Source organism: Piliocolobus tephrosceles, chromosome 15, assembly GCF_002776525.5.
Source record: "Piliocolobus tephrosceles isolate RC106 chromosome 15, ASM277652v3, whole genome shotgun sequence".
NCBI classification, from domain to species: Eukaryota; Metazoa; Chordata; class Mammalia; order Primates; family Cercopithecidae; genus Piliocolobus; species Piliocolobus tephrosceles.
The window spans coordinates 75,272,093-75,295,530 of record NC_045448.1 but is presented as its reverse complement, the minus strand read 5'-3'; the positions used below and the strand labels follow the sequence as shown (position 1 = coordinate 75,295,530).

The 23,438-nt window shown below is 44.7% G+C and overlaps 1 protein-coding gene across 2 annotated transcripts in view; it reads right to left on the bottom strand.

The window, feature by feature from the left end:
* Window positions 1–6,392: 6,392 nt before the first annotated feature.
* The window catches only part of SEMA4F (ssemaphorin 4F), a 28,175-nt gene continuing 11,129 nt past the window's right edge, over window positions 6,393–23,438 (bottom strand). For both annotated transcript variants that reach the window (XM_023188024.2, XM_023188025.2), the window contains 9 exons: window positions 15,132–15,251; window positions 14,880–15,031; window positions 14,047–14,225; window positions 13,688–13,835; window positions 13,339–13,561; window positions 13,089–13,198; window positions 12,814–12,974; window positions 9,120–9,178; window positions 6,393–8,855 (listed from right to left, as the gene is read on the bottom strand). In XM_023188024.2, coding sequence (XP_023043792.1) covers window positions 8,245–8,855; window positions 9,120–9,178; window positions 12,814–12,974; window positions 13,089–13,198; window positions 13,339–13,561; window positions 13,688–13,835; window positions 14,047–14,225; window positions 14,880–15,031; window positions 15,132–15,251 — 1,763 coding nt within the window. In that variant the 3' untranslated portion in view covers window positions 6,393–8,244. The remainder of the gene's footprint in view (window positions 8,856–9,119; window positions 9,179–12,813; window positions 12,975–13,088; window positions 13,199–13,338; window positions 13,562–13,687; window positions 13,836–14,046; window positions 14,226–14,879; window positions 15,032–15,131; window positions 15,252–23,438) is intronic.

The following is a 23,438-nucleotide window of genomic DNA, read 5'->3' as shown; positions in this document are numbered from 1 at the left end:
ATATACAAGATTTAAATTTTGAGTAAATTTCCCAAAACTGGAGTAAATTTTCCCAGTGTTTAAGAGTTCCTTATTTCCAAGTATTCTATACAAATGTTAGATTTCTGTATTTGTGATCATTGATAATGTAATATTACAAAGAAATTGCTTTTTCATCTATTAATGTTAAGCTACATCATCTTCATATCACCTTATTAATCATTTGCATTATTTCATTTTCCTCTGTTTCTTTTATTTTCATTTCCCCTTTAATGTTAGTCTCTTTGTTACTGATTTCTAAGAGCTCATTTATGATTAAGAAGGTTAACATTTTTTCAAGTATTGCAAATGAAATACCATGTTTTTATCATTTCTTTTACTGTGGTGTTTTAATTTTGGGTTGTGCAGAAGTTACATATTGAAATATGATCATGTTCTGTTTTACATATATGAAATGAACAATGAGTAAAGGAGGAAACACCGCTCTACTCTAGGAAGGCAAGACCCAGTTCTTGGAAGTTGATCCCTAATGGGCACTATTTGGGTACTTTGCAACTGCAGGGGTTCTGAGCACAAGCTTTGGAATCTGAGAGACCTGGGTTTTAGTCACAACTCAACTACAAACTAACTGTATGACCCCGAGCAAGTTATTTCTCCTTCGAGCCTCAGTTTCACTGGCCGACAATGTGGCTAACAACACCAGTCTTTCTGAGATTGAGCTTGATGTATAAAATGTTTAGCTCAATGCCCACACCATATCTAGTACATTATTATATTTTAGGGCATTATTATTATTATTATTATTATTAAAGGCAACTATGATTAAGGAATTTATGCTTGCAAAGTGGTGTTGTGCCTTCCAGGGATACCTTTATTCTTTCACTCTGAAAGAAAGAGCGGAGAGGCCCTACCTGTGGACAACCAGACACAAATTAGGGCCCAAAGCAAAGAAGGGTCCAGGATGGAGCTCAGAACATAGAAAGGGAGAGGTCGTTTGAGGTCTAGGAGGACACCCTAAAGCTGTCCCTTGAAAGCCATGATCCCAGGGGCTGCCACTTGGTACTGCAGAACCACAAGAGCTGGGAGCTAAGTGGTCTCCTATAGGAATACTGACCAGTGGATGGTGTTGGCCTCTCAGCAGGACCTGCATTCTTTCCATTACCTGGTGTGTCAGCTCGGCAATGGCCATATTCATTCACTCAATAAATATTGAGCATCTACTATGTGTCAGGCACTGTTCACTGTTCTAAGCACTGGGGATACAACAGTGAACAAAACAGCCATAGTCCAGGCTTTCATGGAGTTTGCAATCTAACAAGAAGGAAAATAATTTAAATAAACAAGCAAACAAGAAAATACAAATTAATGATATGCTATGCTGAGAATTAAAATAGGAGGATGTGATAGGAAGTAACTGGGAGCTATTTTATACGAAGTAATCAGAGTGGGCCTCTTTATGGAGGCAACGTTTAAGATAAAGCCTGACTGACCAGAAGGACTTGCAAAGATCAGGGGAAACAACTAGTTCCCCCTAGTTGGGAACAAGCTTGGTGTATCTAGAAAGCTGAATGAAGGTTGGTGTGGCTGTTGCCCCTGAATGAGGGGAAAGTAAAAATAGTTTAGATAGATGAACAGAGGTCCTAACATGTAAGGCTCTGTAAATCAGAACGGAGGATTTGGATTTTATTCTAATTGTAACGGGAAGTGATGGGAAGGTTTTAATTTGGAAGGAACAACATTGTTTTATTTAGTTTTCTTTTCTTTTTTTTTTTTAAATTATACTTGAAGTTCTAGGGTACACATGCACATGTACGCCTATGCAGTATAGGTATACATGTTCCATGCTGGTTTGCTGCACCCGTCAACTCATCATTTACATTAGGTATTTCTCCTAATGCTATTCCTCCCCTAGCCCCCCACCCCCCAACAGGCCCTGGTATGTGATGTTCCCTGCCCTGTGTCCATGTGTTCTTATAAGGAGGTTCAACTCCTACTTATAAGTGAGAACATGCGGTGTTTGGTTTTCTGTCCCTGTGATAGTTTGCTCAGAATGATGGTTTCCAGCTTCATCCATGTCCCTGCAAAGGACATGAACTCATCCATTTTATGGCCACATAGCATTCCATGGTGCATATGTGCCACATTTTCTTAATCCAGTCTATCACTGATGGACATTTGGATTGGTTCCAAGTCTTTGCTATTGTGAATAGTGCCACAATAAACATATGTGTGCATGTGTCTTTATAATGGCATGATTTATAGTTCTTTGGGTATATACCCAGTAATGGGATAGCTGGGTCAAATGGCATTTCTATTTCTAGATCCTTGAGGAATCCCCACACTGTCTTCCACATGGTTGAACTAATTTACACTCCTACTAACAGTATAAAAGCATTCCTATTTCTCCACATCCTCTTCATCATCTGTTGTTTCCTGACTTTTTAATGATCACCATTCTAACTGGCGTGAGATGGTATCTCATTGTGGTTTTGATTTGCATTTCTCTGATGACCAGTGATGATGAGCATTTTTTCATATGTCTGTTGGCTGCATAAATGTCTTCTTTTGAGAAGTGTCTGTTCATATCCTCTGCCTACTTTTTGATGGGGTTGTTTTTTTCTTGTAAATTTGTTTAAGTTCTTTGTAGATTCTGGACATTAGCCCTTTGTCAGATGGATAGATTGCAAAAATTTTCTCCAATCTTAGTCTTCAAAGGTCACTGTCTATATCAAACTCTAAGACAGCTATAGTAAATTGAAGTAATTATGGTTTTTATTTGCCCAGCCAACTTAACCATGTCCCTCATTCTGACAATTTAATCCTGTCCTCCCTGGGCACACACCTGACTCAGGCCTGACCAATCACAGTATCCCATTTCCTTGGACACAGTCATTGCTTCAGTGTGGGCATGTGATCTAAGCTGGGCCAATCAGAGTCCTTCCCTGGGATTCCTGGATTGGAGCTAAAGAAGTAGCCTTGCCTCTACGGTACAGAGCTGAGAGAATGTGAAGGAAAAATGGCAGCCATCTATAGCTCTAGGAATATGTCCATTTCCAGCAAGCAGAACATGCAGAGATGACAGATGAATGGGAGAAAAAAAATTCTGGTGGCATTAACCCTGATTCCAGTGGCTAAGGCCTCAGTTCCTAAGGCCCTTCTTGCAATCCTAGGGAATACCTACTCCTTATCTTTTCTACTAAGTGAGCCACTAAGTTTCTCTCTTTACTGAACCCTGTCACCATGAACCCTCTCTAACTTAACAGCCCTTCTTACCCAGGTATTTTAAAAAAATTCCAGTCACCATTTCTCTAAGAGGAAATTTACTTTACTCCAGGGAGACGGAAGAAAGGAGAGAAAGCAGCAGGTGCTCAGTAGGAGAGGTGAGTGAGATTATGAGTACAAAGATTTAGTATATGTTTCTCTTCAATAAAGAAACAAAGAGGACATCAGCAGCTCTTGGTCCTAGTAAAAGGGTCTGAGGCCATAATTTTTGTTTTTGTTTTTGTTTGAGACAAGGTCTCGCTCTGTCACCCATGCTGGAGTGCAGTGGCACGATCATGGCTCACTTCAGCCTCCACCTCCCAGGCTCACAGGCTTAATCCATCCTCTCACCTCAGCCTCCTAAAGTAGCTGGGAGTAGAGGCATGCACCACCATCCCAAGCTAACTTTTGTATTTTTTTCAGAGACAGGATTCCGTCATTCTGCCCTGGCTGCTCTGGAACTCCTGGGCTCAAGTGAGCTGCCTGCCTTGGCCTCCCAAAGTGCTGGGATTACAAATGTGAACCACCGCGCTGGCCCTGTGGCCGTACTTAAGGCACAAATGCTTAGTACTGTGGTCTTAGCACAAGGCTATCATAGCCCTTTTCCATCTGCTTGAACTTGCATAGTCACATGGCTTGCTTTGTTCATTGAAATGTGATCATGCATGTTACTTCTAGACAAAAACTTTAGGTGCCTACCTATGGCTAGCCAAGTTCCTTTTTCCTTTTTCTACAATCATGGAAGCTTGTGTCAAGATGGAACCTCCCTGAGCCTTGGTTCCTGAGTGACTACCAAGGATAGACATACGGCATGAGTAACAAATGTTTTAAGCCACTAAGAGTGTGGGGTTGTTATTGCATCATAGCAAAGCCTGCCCTGGCTAGTAACACAATAAATACCCAAAGTAGAATAAGACCTTATCTAGCAAAGATCCAAATGACAACTGTAAGGTAGCATGTGGACACTTTATTTTGACTGGAATCCCGTAGGTTCCTATTCCTTTTTTCCAAGGACATTTACCTAGGAATTACAAGGTAATCTCAATCTATGATGACCTATATTGTTTTTGTTTTGTTTTGTTTTGTTTTTTGAGACGGAGTCTAGCTCTGTCGCCCGGGCTGGAGTGCAGTGGCCAGATCTCAGCTCACTGTAAGCTCCGCCTCCCGGGTTTACGCCATTCTCCTGCCTCAGCCTCCTGAGTAGCTGGGACTACAGGCGCCCGCCACCTCGCCTGGCTAGTTTTTTGTATTTTTTTAGTAGAGACAGGGTTTCACCGTGTTAGCCAGGATAGTCTCGATCTCCTGACCTCGTGATCCGCCCGTCTCGGCCTCCCAAAGTGCTGGGATTACGGGCTTGAGCCACCGCGCCCGGCCGATGACCTATATTGTTATGATGAAATCATAGACTTTGAGTCTGGTTAAAAAAAAAAAAAGTTAATTTGGTGGATATCTGTGGGGAGAAGTTGCATTAGGAGGATGGTTCCTACAAAAGGTTGGAGGGAGGTCCTCTTTCTTCATTTTGGGCACTTGGTGCTCACACAACTCCACCCTATCTATAGCTATTCTGCTCAATCTGTAGGTAGGTTCATCACACATATGCTCCAGACAGATCATTTTAGAAATGCTGACATTAGTATAGTGGGCAGGAATTTTTCTCCACAAACTTATAGGTACAAAAACCTATTTTATTTCTGTTTATTTAATCAAATTAACCGAATTCTAAGTGTCCAGTCATCTGACGAGATATTTGATCTCAGTCATCTGGAGGGTGGTCATCCCTCTCCCTAGAATTCCACATGAATCCAGGGGGCTCATGTGGCTCCCAGCAAAGGGCAGAAGATCCTCTAGTTTTTATGACTGCTGCTGAGAAGCTCCTCATCCAAGCCCATACAGAGGGTGAGCAGCTCCCTCCTTCCACACCAAGCATGGGGACCCTTTCTCACAATCCCCTATGCCACAGCTGTCTCCAGCAAACACATATTCCATCCCAGCAGAGGTCTGTCACATCTGAGGAAGTGGCATGGAAGCAGGGCATAAGTCTACATCACTCAAAGAAAAAACACCCATCCCCGTCCTCACCTCAGGGAAGGCCACTTCTGCCTTCTCACCTCTTATGGAGGAAGGAATTGGAGCTTACATATCAAACACACTTAAGTGTGTCTTGAGAGTGCTAAGGATGGGTGGCAAGTCCTCGTGTTTTGGGCTGGCAGAGAGTTCAGATGAACCCATGTGAGGGGATTAGTGGCCCTTACTTGACAGACATGCAATGTGCCTAATGAAGGCCTGAGGCCTCAGCCTCCCTGATTAGACAGATCCAATCAGCCTTCTCAATCATTAATCTTCAGAGAATCCCTGCTGTTTTAAAAATGTACCCAGGTTTGCTTTAATAAGGTATAAGAAGACACACAGACACAGAAATGACTGTCATCGAGGAAGTTTATACTCATAGGTCCCCAGAAACAGGAGGCAAAGCACACTATGCAGGGGCCACATGGAGAAGCACCAGGGTCACTCAGGATGCAGAGGGAGCAGGGAATCGTGGGCAGGAGTGCTTATTGTGGTTTCCATTGTAAGGAATGAGTGAGGCAGGGTAGGCAGACTTGGAGGATTGGCTAGTTTGAGTAATTTCAGCAGGCTTTGGAGTAAAGAGGCCATCTCTAGTTGTCTGGTGCCTGGCCCTAGGTGATTAGGGCAGGGGCAGGGAGATAGTGGCTCAGAGTATAAGAGCCCTGGTCTCTCTCCTCCTTGAAAAACTCTTCTCTCCCACTCCCCACAGGAAGCCCAGTCCCCTTTGACATCTCCCCACCTTCCTTCCTCCCCCAAGGAGGAACTAGGCCATAACCTCAAGTGAGTGGGGTTGAAAGATAGGCTGAAGGTAAACCAAAGAACGCACAGCCTTCCTCCATTCTATACAAAGGGATCTCAGGCCACTAAGGTCAGACAGAGCTGAGGATTATAAAAATCATAGATCTGCCTCCCAAAACCTAGAAACCAGAAGCTATGAGCTGTACAGAGGTGACCCAGAACAGGACATCTGTGAAGTAATGACTGTCCTTTTACTGAGTGAGGCTTAATGTGATTGCGTGTGTCATGGTTATCATATAGTTAAGCTACATGATTATGAATAAGCCCATTTCTGCAATAACAACATATATTGGTACAGACAGGTCTTTATTGTTGACATATTTTCTCATGTAATCCTTGTAGCAACCCTGAGGTAGGTTTTTATTATCCCCACTTCACAGATGAGTAAACTGATGTCCCTAGGTTAGGTTACTTGCCAAAGATCACACATTTATTAATGACCAAGCCACTGATAATTCCATACCCAAGGGGACTCTTTTGAGTAGTTCGCAGGCTGCTGCCAAGGAAAGCAGAGGAGAAAACTTCAAAGGGGCAGGACTGGATCACTGACTGGAGCTTGAGGGGCTCAAGCACCAGGGATGAACGAGGCACATTCACAGGCCAAGACCAGTACTGAGCAGGAGAAGCCTAGAGCATGTGCGAGTGGTCAAGCAGGAAGAGGTCTTGAAGTTTGGTGAGAGTTGACAATGTCATCAAATAAACACAGAGCTCAGCTTCCAGGGACTGGAGAAACAAGAAGGCCTCCAGCAACTACCAGTTCAGGGACTGGCCACAGTCAGTCAGACTCAAAGAGAACTGAAAGGCAACAAGTCTTCCAGACCCAGCAACCTCTGGCATCTCAGTGGTAACTCCATTCCAGCAATCACCCTGTTCCAGGCAGGGCAAGGCCAGGGAGAGCTGCCACAGAGTGACGCCATCCTAGCTTGATCAGAGTGACGCCATCCTAGTGCAGTGACCTCAGGGCAGTGGTCCTTTAACTTTGTTAAGGCCTTGAAAATCTGACAAAAGCCATAAAACCTCCCCCACAGAGATATACAGACACACATGTACAAACAATATTTTGCATACAATTTCAGGGAGTCCATGGACCCCAGGTAGGGGGGACTCCTGCTTTAGGGCAAGGGTGTTACCCTGAGTAAAGTCACTGATTGTGAACCTATCTTTATACTGCTTGTGTACCCTATGACTGTTCCCCTTCTGTTGTTCCCTAATCATCAGAATGCTGTTAATTTTCAATGGGAGCCAAGGAAATGGGGTACAGCCTACACTCTAGCCAGAGAAAGCAGCTGTGACATGGCAGTGGTGGCAGCCAAAGGGCAAAAGCAAAGAAAAAGATGGGGTCATGTGTACTGCTGCCCTTCCCACCGGGAAAGTCACTTTAGGAGCTTTTCTCTACTCAAATTTAGAATAAGGTTGTGGGGCAATGGGGAGAGGGGCAGTGTTTCAGTTCCTTTTAGAAAGGAAAGCCATTCCCTCTATGGCTACAGGGTCTAAAGTTCTGCAGGCAATACCCCTATTCCAATCTTCTCCCTCCCCATCCCTCATAAATATTCCTAAGCATCAGCCCAGTCATTCATGCACATGTGGCCAGGTCTCCTATGAACACCATGTATTTACACGCACTCATTCATGGAAGGAAAACTGAGATGGGGAAGATCTCAGGGCAGAGACTTCATGTTACAACATGGGGATCATGCACTCCCCATAGAGATTCAGATAAACTTGAAGAATAAGCAGAACCACCCCAAGGACTCAGTGCACATTCGCCCCCAACCACCTCCAGGGCTCTTCCTTCTGGCCAGGCTCCAACCAGAAAGCAAAGTCATGCCCCATCCCCAAAACTAATGGGCCCAAGACAGGGGACCAGGGATGAAGGGTCACAGGGGTTCAGATATTGGGCAGAAGCCCTGACTGCTGCAGAAAGCAGTTCTGATCTCTCATGGCAATCGGGAATCAGGCAAAGGTCTGGCCCCAAGCCCATCCAGACTCAGAGAGAACAGACACTCAAGTCCAAGTAATCACTCATACTCAAAGAGAACTCAGAGGCTGGGATGGTCTTCCAGGTCTAGTGACCCCCAGCATCTCAGTGGTCCCTCCGTTCCAGTGATCACTTATACACTAGTGGTCATTTGTCCAGCTCTAGATGGATGTTTCATCACATGTGGCTAGAGGAGCCCCAGTTAGCCGAATGTGGGCTGGGCTTGGGCAAGGATCAAGCAGGAAGGGTGGAGAGAATCCACCAAAGCCACTGCCCCTCTTGGCCAGGGCCAGGGGCAACCGCTCATCTTCAGGAGAGGGGGAGGGAGGGTCCTGGCTGTAGCTTGTGGTCCCAGAAGGTGGAGCCCCCAGGTCCAAGCCCACCTTATCTCTAGCCAGAAGTTCCCTCTGTCGCCGTCGCTGCTGACGCCGACCAATCAGAAGGAGAGTTAGGGATGCTGCGAGAACTCCCAGGAAGAAGCCAGCCAGTCCTGCCCCCAGTGTGTGGGCCCGGCTCGGGGCATCTCGCTGGCTGCCCCACACCAAGCTGTAAGCTGCTACCACACGGGCTGCCCCACCCTCCTGACATTCACAGGCATAAGCGCCCATGGCCCCTGGGGTCACCACCACCTCCAGTCCATCCCGCCGGGGGGTGAGTACAGTCACTCCACTTGGCTGGTGCCACACACAGGATGCCCATGCTGAGCTTGGAGAACACGGCAAGACCACATGCGCAGCTGTAGCCACGGGAACTTCAAACACTACTGGACGTTCTGCGAGAGACAGCAAAGGCACAAAAGGAGGTGAGGCTAGAGGCTGGAGGTGTGATGAAGAAAAGTGTGGGGTGATGTCAATCATTTGAAGGGGCTATGGAGACTAAGCTAAAAAGGGGATTCCCAAAGAGGCTAAGGCCCAAGGTACCTGGCTGCCACATCTTCCAAGATCCAAGGTTTAGAATGGTTCCCAAATGAACAACTCTCTAGCCCCTTTCCATCCACTCCACCCACATTTCCCTAAGCCATACAGACCACACAGACCTCCAGGCTCTTTGGGACACAAAGAGGAGACATCTGCTGACTCTATGTCTTGGACCAACCTATAAAGAAGAGAATGCTTGGTAAATCCAGTGTCAACATTCCCTTCAACCCTCCTCAGTATTACTGAAGTCTCCCTCATTCAATACATCTCCCATCATCCCAGAAATCACTCCTGAAATTATCAGTCAAGTTTCTCCTCATCACCAAATTTTCCCCCAACACCTCTTAATATTACTCATGACATTTCATGCATGCATCTTTCTAGCAGACCATGGATAGCTAAATTTGCACTAGGTCTGTTGGAAAGATGTTTAGTAGGGGTGCTTTAAAAGAAACAGAATCTTCTAAGAAATGAACTTGGTTCTCCACAACCACAAGATTTCTCCAGGGAAAAAAAAGGATAAAAACTATAGGGATTTTTTTTTCTCTTATTTAAGAGAAAGAGCAAACTCCTTTTCTGTAGAAGCTAATCAAAATTCCTTCAGGGTCAGTGAGGTGATTTTTTGTTTCCTAAAAGCTGCTTGTCTCTACAAAGGAACTCTTCAATACTGGTTGATATATACTGGCCTATGTGTTATTTGAATGGATCTGTTTCAAATAGCACAGTCCTGGTACTTCCAGGATTTGGGTGGACTATATCTGATGGAGGATAGCAAGATGGACTGCTCACTGCTGAACTCTCTGGCACCACTCCCAGAGGCCAGGAAGTCAACGATACCCCTACTAGGGTTGTCGGTGAAGGCCAGGTAAAAGGTCTGAACACACAAAGCCTCAATCAAACACAGACTCATCTGAGTAGGAACTCCTTCAATATGAATTGAGGTCCCTGAAATGAGCTCCAAGACTGATATGAATAGATGGAAGTTTCTTGGGTAAAACCAAGGTTGATTAGTCCAGCTGAGAGTGAGGAACACAGGAAGACCACATGTACAGCTGTTGCCACAGGAACTTCACAGTCTATGTTCTTCTCCCTTGGATGAACTGAGATATGGGAAATGTACACAAAAACAACCCAGAACACTGGCATAAACACACACCCCACACTCTCGCCCCTCCCCCTACTCACGTATACCTTAAGGGAATCCTTGAAGCTCAAGTATAGAGGATATCTAAGACCAGTGAATTCTTATTTTAATGGAAATTAAAACAATAAAGGGCAGAATAAAGCCCTTGCTTTTGTCTTAGATGTTTAAAAATTCTCCCCCAGAAAACTAAAAGGCCAGGTTAAAGTTCTTAACCAAAAATGCAAAGCTGGCCAAGCCTGTCATCCAAGAATTACTTTATATCCCCAACTGGCAAAAAGTCAAGAATCTGATCAAGAGATGGCATAAGATTTTACACTTATAATTCAAGACAAATATCAGAAAAACAAAATTAAATGTTATGACTATTCTAATTATATGTCAGTTTTTTCTTTCATATCTAGCCCTACAGATCAGTTATCATTTTAAACATTTCACTCTGTTTTGACATGTGTGAATTAATCTGTTTTATTCCAAAAGACAAGTACTTTTTACCTCTAAAGAATGTGTAGCCATGGGGTTCTGTAATATTCTGGGGTTCTGTATATACTTGAGGTTCTGCAGTATACAAATATGCTATAAATTAACTGGACTTCAAAATAGGAAATCTCAAGGCCAGTTTGCAAAAACACTTCCGAATCAAGTGATTAAAAATACTTCACTGGAAGATCTCAATGATTAAAAGATACTTAAACATATCAACCAATTACAATTAATAAGCATTATTTGGATACTGACATAAACTATTTCTTAAATATATGCAATTGAAGAAATCAGAACATTGACTGGATATTTGATGACATTAAGAAAGTAAGTTTTTGGTATGATAATGGTAATATGGTTTTTTTTTTTAAACCCTTGTATGTTAGAGATACAGACAGAAAGATTTATGGATGAAGTGAAATGATGTTCAGGATTTGCTTCAAAATAGTTGGTAATGAGTAAACGTACTGAAGAGACAAGATTGACCAGGAGCTGATGGTTGTTGAAGCTGAGGGATGGATGTATGGAAATTCATTACACAATTCTCTCTACTTTTGGATATGACTGAATTTTCCCACAATAAGATGTTTTTAAGAGTCCTGGGCTAGGCGGAGTGCCTCACGCCTGTAATCCCAGCACTTTGGAAGGCCAAGGCGAGTGGATTGCTTGAGGTCAGGAGTTCCAGACCAGGCTGGCTAACACAGTGAAACCTCATCTTTACTAAAAATACAAAAATTAGCTGGGCGTGGTGGTGGGCACCTGTAATCCCAGCTATTCGGGAGGCTGAAGCAGGAGAATCGCTTGAATAAGGGAGGCAGACGTTGTGTGAGCCAAGATGGCGTCACTGCACTCCAGCCTGGGCGACACAGTGAGACTCCATCTTAAAAAAAAAAAAAAAGTCCTTATCTAGTAGAGATACATATTGAAATATTTAAGATGAATATGATATGATGTCAGGGATTTGCTTCAATGTGACATATGCTTTTAAGCTGCTAAATGGAAAATGGATGGTAGGAGCCCAAAATGGTCAAAAGAAGATCAATTAGATTATTAGAGTAGTCCAGCTAAGAAGCGATGATGGGCCGGGCGCGGTGGCTCAAGCCTGTAATCCCAGCACTTTGGGAGGCTGAGAAGGGCGGATCACAAGGTCAGGAGATCGAGACCGTCCTGGCTAACACGGTGAAACCCCGTCTCTACTAAAAAATACAAAAAACTAGCCGGGCGAGGTGGTGAGCGCCTGTAGTCCCAGCGACTCGGGAGGCTGAGGCAGGAGAATGGTGTAAACCCGGGAGGCGGAGCTTGCAGTGAGCTGAGATCCGGCCACTGCACTCCAGGCCGGGTGACAGAGCGAGACTCCGTCTCAAAAAAAAAAAGAAGCGATGATGGCTTGGACTAGAGTGGTAGCAGTAGAGGTGGAGAGAAGAGGGTGGACTAAGGACGTTTGGGGGCTAGAATCAGTACAAATCATAATACAATGTGGGCAATTGCTGGCTTGAGCAATTGGATGCATGGAGGTCCCTTTACTGGAATGAGGAAAACCAGAGGAGGAGCATGTGAGAGAAAGAAGAAACAACACCGCACACTTCGATTTGCTAAATTTGAGTTGCTTATGAAGCATCCAAAGGGAATATCAAGTAGACAGTTGGATGGGGAGTTCCACAGTTCAACTAGATATATCTGTGGTTGTCATTAGCAGTCAGATGGTATTGAAAGTAATGAGAATAAAACTGCCTAGAGAGAGTATGAAAGTGTAAAGAGAATGGGTGCAGGACTGAACCCTGAGGAATATCAACATTCAGTAGTTGGATGGGAAAGTAAAGGAGACCAAAGAATGCAGAGTCATAGAGAGCAAGAGTGATGTATTTCAAGGAAAGAGGGAGTGGACAACTGTGAAAACACTTCCAAGAGCTCTTGTAAGATGAAAACTAAGAAGCGTCCACTAGAGATAGCACACTGTCAGGTCAAGGCAGGACCAGCAGAGAGGCAAGGACATTGATGAGGTGGCACTAGATGGACAAACAGATGAGTTAGTATGGACTGACAGAAGGACACACGAGTGATGTAGACACTAACAGACAGAAAAAGAAAACAGCCTCTGGCAGGGCAGCATTAACAGATGAGAAACATAGACATATGGATGGGACAGAGCCCTGGCACAGTAAGCAAGAAATCCAGGCAGCTACACTCACCCTCGGCGCTCCCCAGCGTGGGCCACACACTCATCCAGTCGGAAGCTCCAGGCACAGACTGGGTCCTGGGCCAGGATGCATTCTGAGCAGCTCTGGAGACGGCCACAGTTGGTTGTATTCACTTGTGTCACCTCAGTACGGGAGCCAACCAGGAGCCAGCTCTACAAAAAGGGAGTGGGGAAGGGGAATACACTGGATCTCCCAGACCTCAGGGTCACAAACTGGCTCTGGACTCAGATGTCTCCCCAATAGATTCTCCAAAATCTACAACTCACGTGGTACAATTTCATGTTCTCAACTGGCTGTGGCTCTGGGAATAAGGCCAGATCTTCAAGAACGCTGAGCTGAGCTCCGATCCGCACTGCTCGATGGAGGTGTCCATCCTCTAGGGGACAGGAAAGGAATAATAATAACGACATAATTGCCCCTGTGCCTGGGACTCAGACATATATGTATTACAGTACTCTCTCTGTGACGAGAATGTGTATGCACTAGGTAGGCAACCTGCTTGACCACTAAATATACCTGTCCCCAGGTAGAGCACATCATACTCTTTCCCTGAGAGGCTGGTCACCCTGTGGGCCACGACTCTGAGATAGGCTGTATCTGTAGTGACCAGCAGGGGGTGGCCATCAGCTGGAAACACTGGCCTGTCCATGAGTGGGTGGTCTCGGATGAAGGTGAGTACGCGGTCAGGCAGGGAGAGAGATGAGCCAAAGTGCCGGAGCTTCATGTTGTTGGTGATGCACTAGAGGAAATACAGGGCTGATGACAAAGTTTCCCAGGAACAGGACATGCCAGTGATGCTTGGTGGGGCTCTTGCCTTAATAGCAGCTCTCTACTTTAGCCCTAGAATGAAGATCTGCCCCCTCACCTCTCCAGGTCTGGGCTGGGGCACATCATTGTCCATGACAGGCAGTCCTCTGTTGCAGTCATGTTTTAGTTCTCTGAAGGGACCATTCAGCACTGTCCGAATGTCTTGTGGTCGGAAGGCACAGACAGCAGAAATGGCAGCCCCCTCCCTGGAATTCACAGGTTGGAGCTGGATATCTGGAGGGGTCTGGGGGACAGCAACTTATCCCTTGTCAAATGAGATTACCCCCGAGAAACACACAGCGAGCCATGCAGCCAAAGGCAGGAGAGCCTGCCCCCTCTGGAAGAGACAACACTGACATTGTGCCAACCCCACATATCTCCCACCCTGTAACTCTCCTCCACACCAAGACCCCTCACCACTGGGAAGAAAAGATGCCATAAAAGATGGGAGTCCCTGCCCCAAGCTCAGGTCGAAGCACAGCAACATCCTGCAGGACACTGGAGGCCCGGCCATGCTCAGGCCCTGGACAGAGCAGGTCAGCTTTCAAAAACGTCGTCCATCTCTGCTGGAGGGTCTTCCGGCCCCCGAGGTCCCCCTGGGGTGACGAACACATGGGAGATTCTCTTTAGATGACCATCATTGGGCAAGGAGCATGGAAACCAATTTAAGTTTCCTTCTGACTTCAGGGCAGACATAGACAGATGTGGAGACAGATGTATACAAATGCAAGGACAGGGAGCCACACAGTAGCTGCAGGGATAATGAGATACGGGGGTGAAGGGGTCACAATAACAATGACAGTGACTAAGTTAACTGTGCACTTATAAAGTACTACATTATGTGTTTTACGTAAGTTACCTCATTTAATACTCAAACAGCCCTCACAGACAGGCATCATTATTATCCTCTTTTTATAGACAAGTTTCAAAGACACTAAAGAACCTGGACAGAGTTGCAAAGGCAGTTAAGTGGTGGGTGGAGCAGCGACTTGAACCCTGGTCTGTTACCAGTTCCTCCCTTTAACCTCTACACTAGTCCACCTCCTGTAGACAGTGTGTCACAAGGGTAATTGTGGGTGTCAAAGAGGCCAAAGCCTCTCTCTCACATTCCTCAAGCTCCCAGAAGAGAAGTCAAGGCAGAGAAAATAGGAGACACAGGAGAGATTTAAAGACAGAGACCCAAAGAGGAAAAGATAAGACAGGGGGACAGAGCAGGAGACGACAAACAGACAGCTGGAATGGGGTCTCACCGCACACACACGGGCCACCCGTGGGACTTTAATGCGCTCGTATGAGTCAAATGCTCGGGAAGTCTCCGTAAAGAAGAAGTAGATTTCGTCGTCTCCATCTTCATCCCCCCATTCGGCTGGGCTCAAGGCCACGGCTGCGACAAAGGCTGGGGCTGGGAATACCAGTGGCCTCAGATCCTCACAGACACAACCTGGGACTTCCCAGACTCCACCCCATCGGTCCCCCCAGAGGACCCCTCTCCCTTTCCCCACCATTCAGCCAGGACGGCAAAGTGTCTGTCCGAATCCAGTCCTCGGCACGACCCACTGCTCGGGTGATAATCGGCTCCGTCCCCAGGTAGTTTTTCACAGTGGCAGCATAGAGGACCCCCCCTGCAGGGCGACAGGGAGGAGATGGGATATCAGTGACCCGCTGAGGGAAGCAACAGAGGTCACAGGCAGAGTAGGGCATAAAGCAGGGCAGCGACTCTCAGGGACTAAGCACCCATGAGTGCCAGACACTGCTGAGCACATCAAAGGCATTATCGCAATTAAGGAAATCTAGTCATAAACTGCTCCAGGGCAGTCAGGGAAACCAGCATTAAGAAAATACTGTGCGGAAATGTCCATGTGTATGAGAATAAAGGCGTCCCTCATAAAAATCAAGCTTGTTTCTCTTGGGCTTTTTTGTTGCTGTTTCAGTAACCCTGTAATGTGCTGACTGTACTGTGACTCTCCAAAAGGGGAGTAACAGGTCCCCATCTTAAGTTGTCCCACTGTGGTAAATGTCTCAGGGAAAGAACGTTCTTTCTGAACATTAGTGGGCATACACTGCTTTAGAACAAGTCACAATTTTAGAGAATACTAGACTCACTTGGGGAAGTGATTTAAATGCAGATACCTGGGCCAGCAATTCTCATTCAGTAGAGCTGGAGTTGGCTCAAGAACCTGCATTTCGAAGAAGCAATCAGAGTAATCGGATGCAGGTGATTCAGGACCTCACTTTGAGAGATACTGGCCTAGGAAATGAGTGGAGATTTCACAGGCAGCCAGGAAAGGCAACAAGGAATCAGGTCCTCCCTCCTAGTATAGTGGAGGGGCAAAGGTGCTTGCTCCAGGGATAGTAGGGATTGAGCAAGAGACAAATCATGGACACTCTGGGAAGGAAGGGGGGTTCAGCTCTGTGGGTTGAATGGGAGAGAACTGTAGCCACTCTGAGTACCACCACCAAGGGGTCTGACACGAGTAGGAGGAAAATGAATCAGAGAGTAGTACCAAGTCATGAACACCCTGGGGGTGTGCTGAGGCACTCTGGAGAGAACAAGGTGGTATGCCTTCACCAGCTACTACGTACAAGGAACTGTGCCGGGTGCTAAGTAAATCCCTGGACCCAAGAACCCCCATGTGAGTCAGGAAGACAAGTGTGTAATCAGATTCCGGGAGGCACAGACTAACACATATGGGGGACCCAGCTATATCTACCTGAGGGAACAGCATCTCAGAGGCAACATGTGAGCTGGGTATAGGAATAAGAAATTTGCCAGATGGAAGGAGGACTTCAGGGAGGAAGACAAGCAAGCAGTGAAGAGGGGAGCCATGCTCAGCCATGTGGGGGCAGAGGGGCTGCTAGGCAGGGCCAGTGAGCAGAGAGGAAGCTGGAGGTGTGGGGATGGGCACTGTGTGGTTAGTCTGCTCTGCCATGCCAGCAGATACGCACTTTACCCTGCAGGTAAGCGTAAAACTGCAGAGACTTTTTTAGGAGGAAAGTGATATAAACAGTTTTGTTTTTAAAAAAGATAATGCTACTTAAAAGGCTATTCATACAGTCCAGGCAAGAGTGAAAGGCCCAAAGTAAGGCAGAGGCAGAGGAAATAAAGGGGCTGGATTTGGAAGGTATTTCTGAGGTAGAATCCATTAATAGGATTTGAAATTCATCAACTGAATATGAGATGAGACAGAATGGAGTAAACCAATGTTTCTCAAGGTTTCTAGCTTATAAGACTGATGATAGCTGGTGGTGACATTATTAACCAAGACAGCAAATGATAGAACAAGGCCCATAAAAGAGGCAGCTGGAGAGGAAATGAGTCCACTCGTTGCACATCCTAAGGCTGAAGTGCCTTCAGGATATTGGTCAGAGATCCTGGAAAGCAATTACGGGAAGGGCCTGGGAAACAGGGCCAGAGACAGCAACTGGGGAGTCATCACACTTCATGCTTAAGTCATGACATGAAAGTCATAGCCAGGGAAAACGGTAAAGCCAGATGAGAGCCCTGGGGAACACTCCCATTTAAGGGGAGAGCTACCAAAGGCAACTGAGAAGGTCAGGTCAGAGAGGCTAGAAAAGCAAGAGAGGCTGATGTGCTGGAAGCGGGTGCATGAAAGCTCAGCCAGAACCACAGGGCTCATGCACGCTGGGGGAAGCAGTAGAGAGTGGGGGGCCACTTGGAGGGAAGCATGATCATCCTGGGGTCACAGATGCTCCAGAGAAGCAGCATGTCTCAGGCACCAGAAAGGTAACCAGCACTGAAGAAACACTCTACGCAGAGAACAAGAGGGCCAGAGCCCTACAAGGGCAGCAGTGCAGGGTTGAAAGCCTTTTGGGGTGGGGAAGTGAGACTATTCCATTATTTGCAATTTTAAAAAGAATCCAAGTGTTTGGGAGCCAGGAAGACTTGGGTTTGAACCCTGACTACTTAGTAGTACCATGATCTTGGGCAAAGCAACTTTCGAAGCCTCAGGTTCCTCAAATGCAGAATAGAGATAATGCCATCTTCCACTCAGAATAGCGCTAAGGGTTAAATAAGATAAAAAGCCCTAGCTAAGGCCTGGCACATGGTTGACATTCATTCACGTTAGCTCCTTATGAAACTTCAAAGGGCCATATGCTCGATCTGCCACCAGAAGAGGGGGAAGCTATACAAAGATATTCCATTCCCTTCTAGAAAATTTCAGGAAAGAAAAACCAAGTATTGGTCAAAGGTCCTGGCAGAAAATGGAACAGCAAATGAGCCAACCCTCTGTACTTCCAAGGGGGAAAAAGTTGACACAGAGGCCAGAGTTTGAAAGTGTTCCCTAAGAGCATGACACATTAAATGCTCTAAAATCAAAACCCTGGTAGAAGAAGCCTTGTCATGGATACCCTAAGAATAGGAGATGTGGTAAAGCAGATGCTGGGATCATGACTTGGTATGTAGGGTTGGAGAAAAACAATCATAAATATTCTGGAAACAGTAAAGGACCACAGATAACTATGCAAAGACTCAGCAGTAGATGGAGGTCACAAAACTTCCTAAGTGACCAGTGGGGGAATCAGCAACACTGGAGCCCAGAAACACTGAGAAGTGCGCAGTCACTCAGAGTGGAACAGCCAAGGATCAGCAGGAGGGATCAGACACTTTGGGAGGAAGTAGCAGGGCTCCAGGTGCCCTAAGAGTACCAGGGGGCTTGCAGCACATCTTACAGACACACACACACACCCCTACACAGCAGAAGGAAGAGCAACCATTACAATATTGAGCATAGGAGTCCACAAGATCACCACATGCCCTGGACTCTTCAGGACACTCTCAATTCCAAATATTGTGATTGTGATACATTGTTTATATAATAACCCTGACCATACAACTGTTTGGCAAATTATTGCTGAATGGATCAAGGCCACATCTGCCATTGGCGAAAGATGATGTGCAAAAGCGAGTAATTACCACAGTGATGAGTTTGCTCAACAAGCAGGTTAGAAAACATCACCAGGAATAATTCAACCCTATTTTTATTTTTTTAAAAAAATGTATATATGCCTGCAAGCATGGGAAAGATTATTCATTGAATAATCCTTGTTTCTTGTAGTTAGCATCTTTTACTTTTATAGTGCAAAAAAACTAAGATATTTTCATTTTGAAAATACAAAAAAAAAAAAAGACATTGAAAGCCACAAAAGACGAAGAAACACACTCAAAGAAAAATCATAATTGTGTGTAAAAATAGATCCCAACTTGCCAGATGGAAAGTCTGTAAACATGTGTCATGGCAGTGAATATTTCTCTACAGCCTGGGGGTTTAAAATTTCCATTCTGGCATCAAAATGCTTCCTTTTAAAGGAGATTTACAATAGGAATTATCAGTTCATTAGTGTGTGTTTGTTACTGTTTGGTTTGTTGTTGTTGTTGTTGTTTGAGACGGAATCTAGCTCCATTGCCCAGGCTGGAGTGCAGTGGCGCTATCTTGCTCACTGCAACCTCCGCCTCCCAGGTTCAAGCAATTCTCCTGTCTCAGCATCCCAAGTAGCTGGGATTACAGGCACCCGCCACCATGCCCAGCTAATTTTTGTATTTTTATTACAGACAGGGTTTCACTGTGTAGACCAGGCTGGTCTCGAACTCCTGACCTCATGATCTGCCCACCTCGGCCTCCCAAAGTACTGCAATTACAGGCGTGAGCCACCACACCCAGCCTACTTTTTGTTTTTAAGACAGGGTCTCACTCTGTCGTCCAGGCTGGAGTGAAGTGGCGTGATCAGCCGCAACCTCCTGGACTCAAGCAATTCTCCCACCTCAGCCTCCCAAGTAGCTGGGACCACAGGCATGCGTCACTATGCCTGGCTAATTTTTTTTTTAAAGACAGAGTCTTTTTTAAAGACAGGGCCTTTAAAGACCCTGTCTTTAAAAATTAAATTTAATTTTAAATTAATTTTAAATCAATTAAATTTAATTTAATTTTTAAAGACAGGGTCTCAGTATGTTGCCCCAGCTGGTCTTGAACTCCTGGGCTAAAGCAATCTTCCCACCTTGGCCTCCCAAATTGCTAGGATTACAGGTGTGAGCTACCACATCTAGCCTTGTACATTAGTTTTAAAAAGCTGATTTTGATTTTTTTTTTTTTTTTTTTTTTTGGCCAGGCGCGGTGGCTTATGCCTGTAATCCCAGCACTCTGGGAGGCCGAGGTGGGTGGATAACCTGAGGTCAGGGGTTAGAGACCAGCCTGGCCAACATGGCAAAACCCCGTCTCTGCTAAAAATACAAAAAATTAGCTGGGCGTGGCAGTGCATGCCTGTAATTCCAGCAACTCGGGAGGCTGAGACAGAAGAATCACTTGAACCCAGGAGGCGGAGGTCGCAGTGAGCCAAGATCATGCCACTGTACTCCAGCCTGGGCGAGAGAGCAAGACTCTGTTTAAAAAAAAAAAAAAAACGGATTTTTTACATGCCCTGGCCTCCTTTCTTCTTCCACTCCCTTTTCTTCTCATGGTCAGACATTTTTCAGGATAGACAGCTCCTACTCAAAAAGTCTTTTCCTTATTTAAGGATTGAGCCAGCTCGATACTTTAAAAAAATTTTTTTTAAGCCTATTATTGGGCATAATTAGATGATTAGAGATGCAGTGTTGACTCTACCTTTCCCTCTGTCGGGCATGTAGGATTTCTGTAACTGTCTTGTTTTCATGTGTGAATGCTAGTCTCGGAGATTTAAGAGGTAGACTTGGCCTCAAAATGCTGGCAGCATGCAGTGCATCTGGAACATTTGCAGAGCTCCTTGGCAGATGCATTCATCACAAGATGCAATGACACCAAAACCATACGATAAAAACACAGGATGGGTTCCCAAAGAGAAAGAGCAAAGTCTTCTGCTCTTCTTGATAGAAACCCTATCCATTATATGATGTGATAGGGAGGCCGAAAGACGACTGACTGCTGTCCCTAGCTTGGGAACCTGAGTGAGTATGGCACTATACACTCGGAGGAGGGAAGACTGATGGAGAGGCAGGTTTTGGGGGAGGTGAGTAAAGATGATGAACTCACTTTGGGGCATGATGATTTGGAGATTCCTGTGGGACATTCAACTGAAGATATCTGGAAGGCAGTAGGATGTGTGGTCTGTACCTCCAGGTAATGTCCAGGAGGCAGATGCAGATTTGGGAGCCAACAGAATGCAATGGAAACAGAAGCCACGGGGCTCACTGAGATCACAACTACATAGAGTGAGAAGAGAAGAGGCTCTTAGGTAGAAGCCCAAGGAACTCCAACATTTAAGAATGAGCAAAAGACAAAAGCCCTATCAAGAAGACTGAGAAGGAATCACCGATGTTCTTATGCTAATGTGAATGTCAAAATGTTCATATTTTTCCAAATTAGAACAGTGCAAATAAAGACAAGGAGATCATTTTCTTAATTGTATCTAAGTACAGTACAGATAAACTTCATATTTGAAAATAAGATTTCTGAGGCTTTCCCAAAAGAAACAGAAATACCAATAAACACATGAAAAATTGTTCAACCTCACTAACAGAAATGCCAATCAAAATATATAAATATCATACTGGACTTTGTAGGAGGTCACTGTTTGTTTGTACATATTACTTGGGACTGGCAAGAGTGCAATGGGACAGGTCCTTTAGCCACTGCTGGTAGGACTAACTGGAGAGCAATTAATTTGTCCAAATCCAACAGGCACCATCAAAATATTTACACTTTTACACCTAGCAATTCCACTTTTTGGATTGACTCATATGCAATTAAGTAGATTAATGCAAAGAATTATGTAACAGGATTCCTGCTACAGCATTATTTATAAAAACAATAATTTTAAAATTTGAATGTATAATTACATAGAAATAATTAAATAATGCTACATCCATCTACGTATGCAGTACAATTTATGTAATTGTATGTAATTGCTAAAAATCATGTTTTGAAGAAACAATTTCTATGATGAGAAAATACTCAGTATACAATAGTAAATGAAATATACATAATTCCAAGTTATAATAAATACACAGACACACAGACACAGTAGAAGAAAACACTCAAAATACTCCAAAATAATAATAGTGGTTACTTGGTAATGATAGAATTACAAATAACATTTTTACTTTTTATTTTATATATTTCTACATTTTCTCAATTTTCTACAATGCACAGTGTAATTTTTATAAGTTTAAGTAAATACTCCTATTATATTCTAATCATATTTTCATTATTAAAAGCTCTTTTCATTTCAAAATACTGCTATTATCTTTAAGGACATTTTTTTAGAATCTAATTGGGAATTTTGGTTCTAATTCTTATATAATGTTACCACTATTTCTATACTGCTATTTTCAAAACAGAGGTAAAGTAAGACACAATGAATCATTCTAGAAAGCCCCAAGTAGATGCTAGCCCTTAGGTCAGACCAGGAAAAACTTTTAAATTGTAACCCTGTAAAGTAATAACTGCAGAAGAAAATGTATAATATTAGTATTGACTATGATTTGGATCTGAGATAGCTAGAGACAGAGTTCCCACATTAACTGAAGCTATTAGGAAGTGAGTTCTGCCCGGGCACGGTGGCTCAAGCCTGTAATCCCAGCACTTTGGGAGGCCGAGACGGGCGGATCACGAGGTCAGGAGATCGAGACCATCCTGGCTAACACGGTGAAACCCCGTCTCTACTAAAAAAATACAAAAAACTAGCTGGATGAGGTGGCGGGTGCCTGTAGTCCCAGCTACTCGGGAGGCTGAGGCAGGAGAATGGCGTGAACCCGGGAGGCGGAGCTTGCAGTGAGCTGAGATCCGGCCACTGCACTCCAGCCTGGGCGACAGAGTGAGACTCCGTCTCAAAGAAAAAAAAAAAAGGAAGTGAGTTCTGATCACCTCCATCAATTATCAACTGAAAGGCAACACTGAATTTTATTAAAAAAAACAGACTTAAAACCTTTTTGAAAATGTTCCTCCCACTTCGTCTCACAATGATCTTCTTTATGAAATTTGTATTCTCATGCTCGCTTCAGCAGCATATATACTAAAACTGGAAATTTATATTCTTAAACCACATTCTAATACAAATTCACTTGCTGACTGAGAAAAGAGAAATTACTCACAGAGGGCTGCACATGCTTAAAGATTACAGCTTCAGGCCAGGTGTGGTGGCTCCCGCCTGTAATCCCAGCACTTTAGGAGGACGGACGAGGCGGGCGGATCATGAGGTCGGGAGTTTGAGACCAGCCTGACCAACATGGTGAAACCCCATCTCTACTAAAAATACAAAACTTAGCCGGGCATGGTGGCGGGGGCCTGTGATCTCAGCTACTCAGGAGGCTGAGGCAGGACTATCACTTGAACCTGGGAGACAGAGGCTGCAGTGAGCCGAGATGGCGCCACTGCACTCCAGCCTGGGTGACAGAGCCAGACTCCGTCTCAAAAAAAAAATTACTGCTTGAAACAAAAGTATGATAAATGATTATCTTAGATTGTTGCAAGTAAGTCATTTTGTTGATAAACAATTTTATAGACTCAAGAGACATCACAACCATGAAAACTCAGAAATCTTTCTTAATGACTCAGTTTTGCCAAAGATGTTGATAAAAAACCTATAAAAATAAACTATCAACTAAACTGTTTTATTCAAACATGTATTAGTATAAGGAAGGTCTCATCAATTTCAACAGTAGATAATGATAATCATGACAACTCAAAATATTGTATTTAGTCAATATATACTTTATGCTCATTCTCTTTTTTTTTTTTTTTGAGACGGAGTCTCGCTCTGTCGCCCAGGCTGGAGTGCAGTGACCGGATCTCAGCTCACTGCAAGCTCCGCCTCCC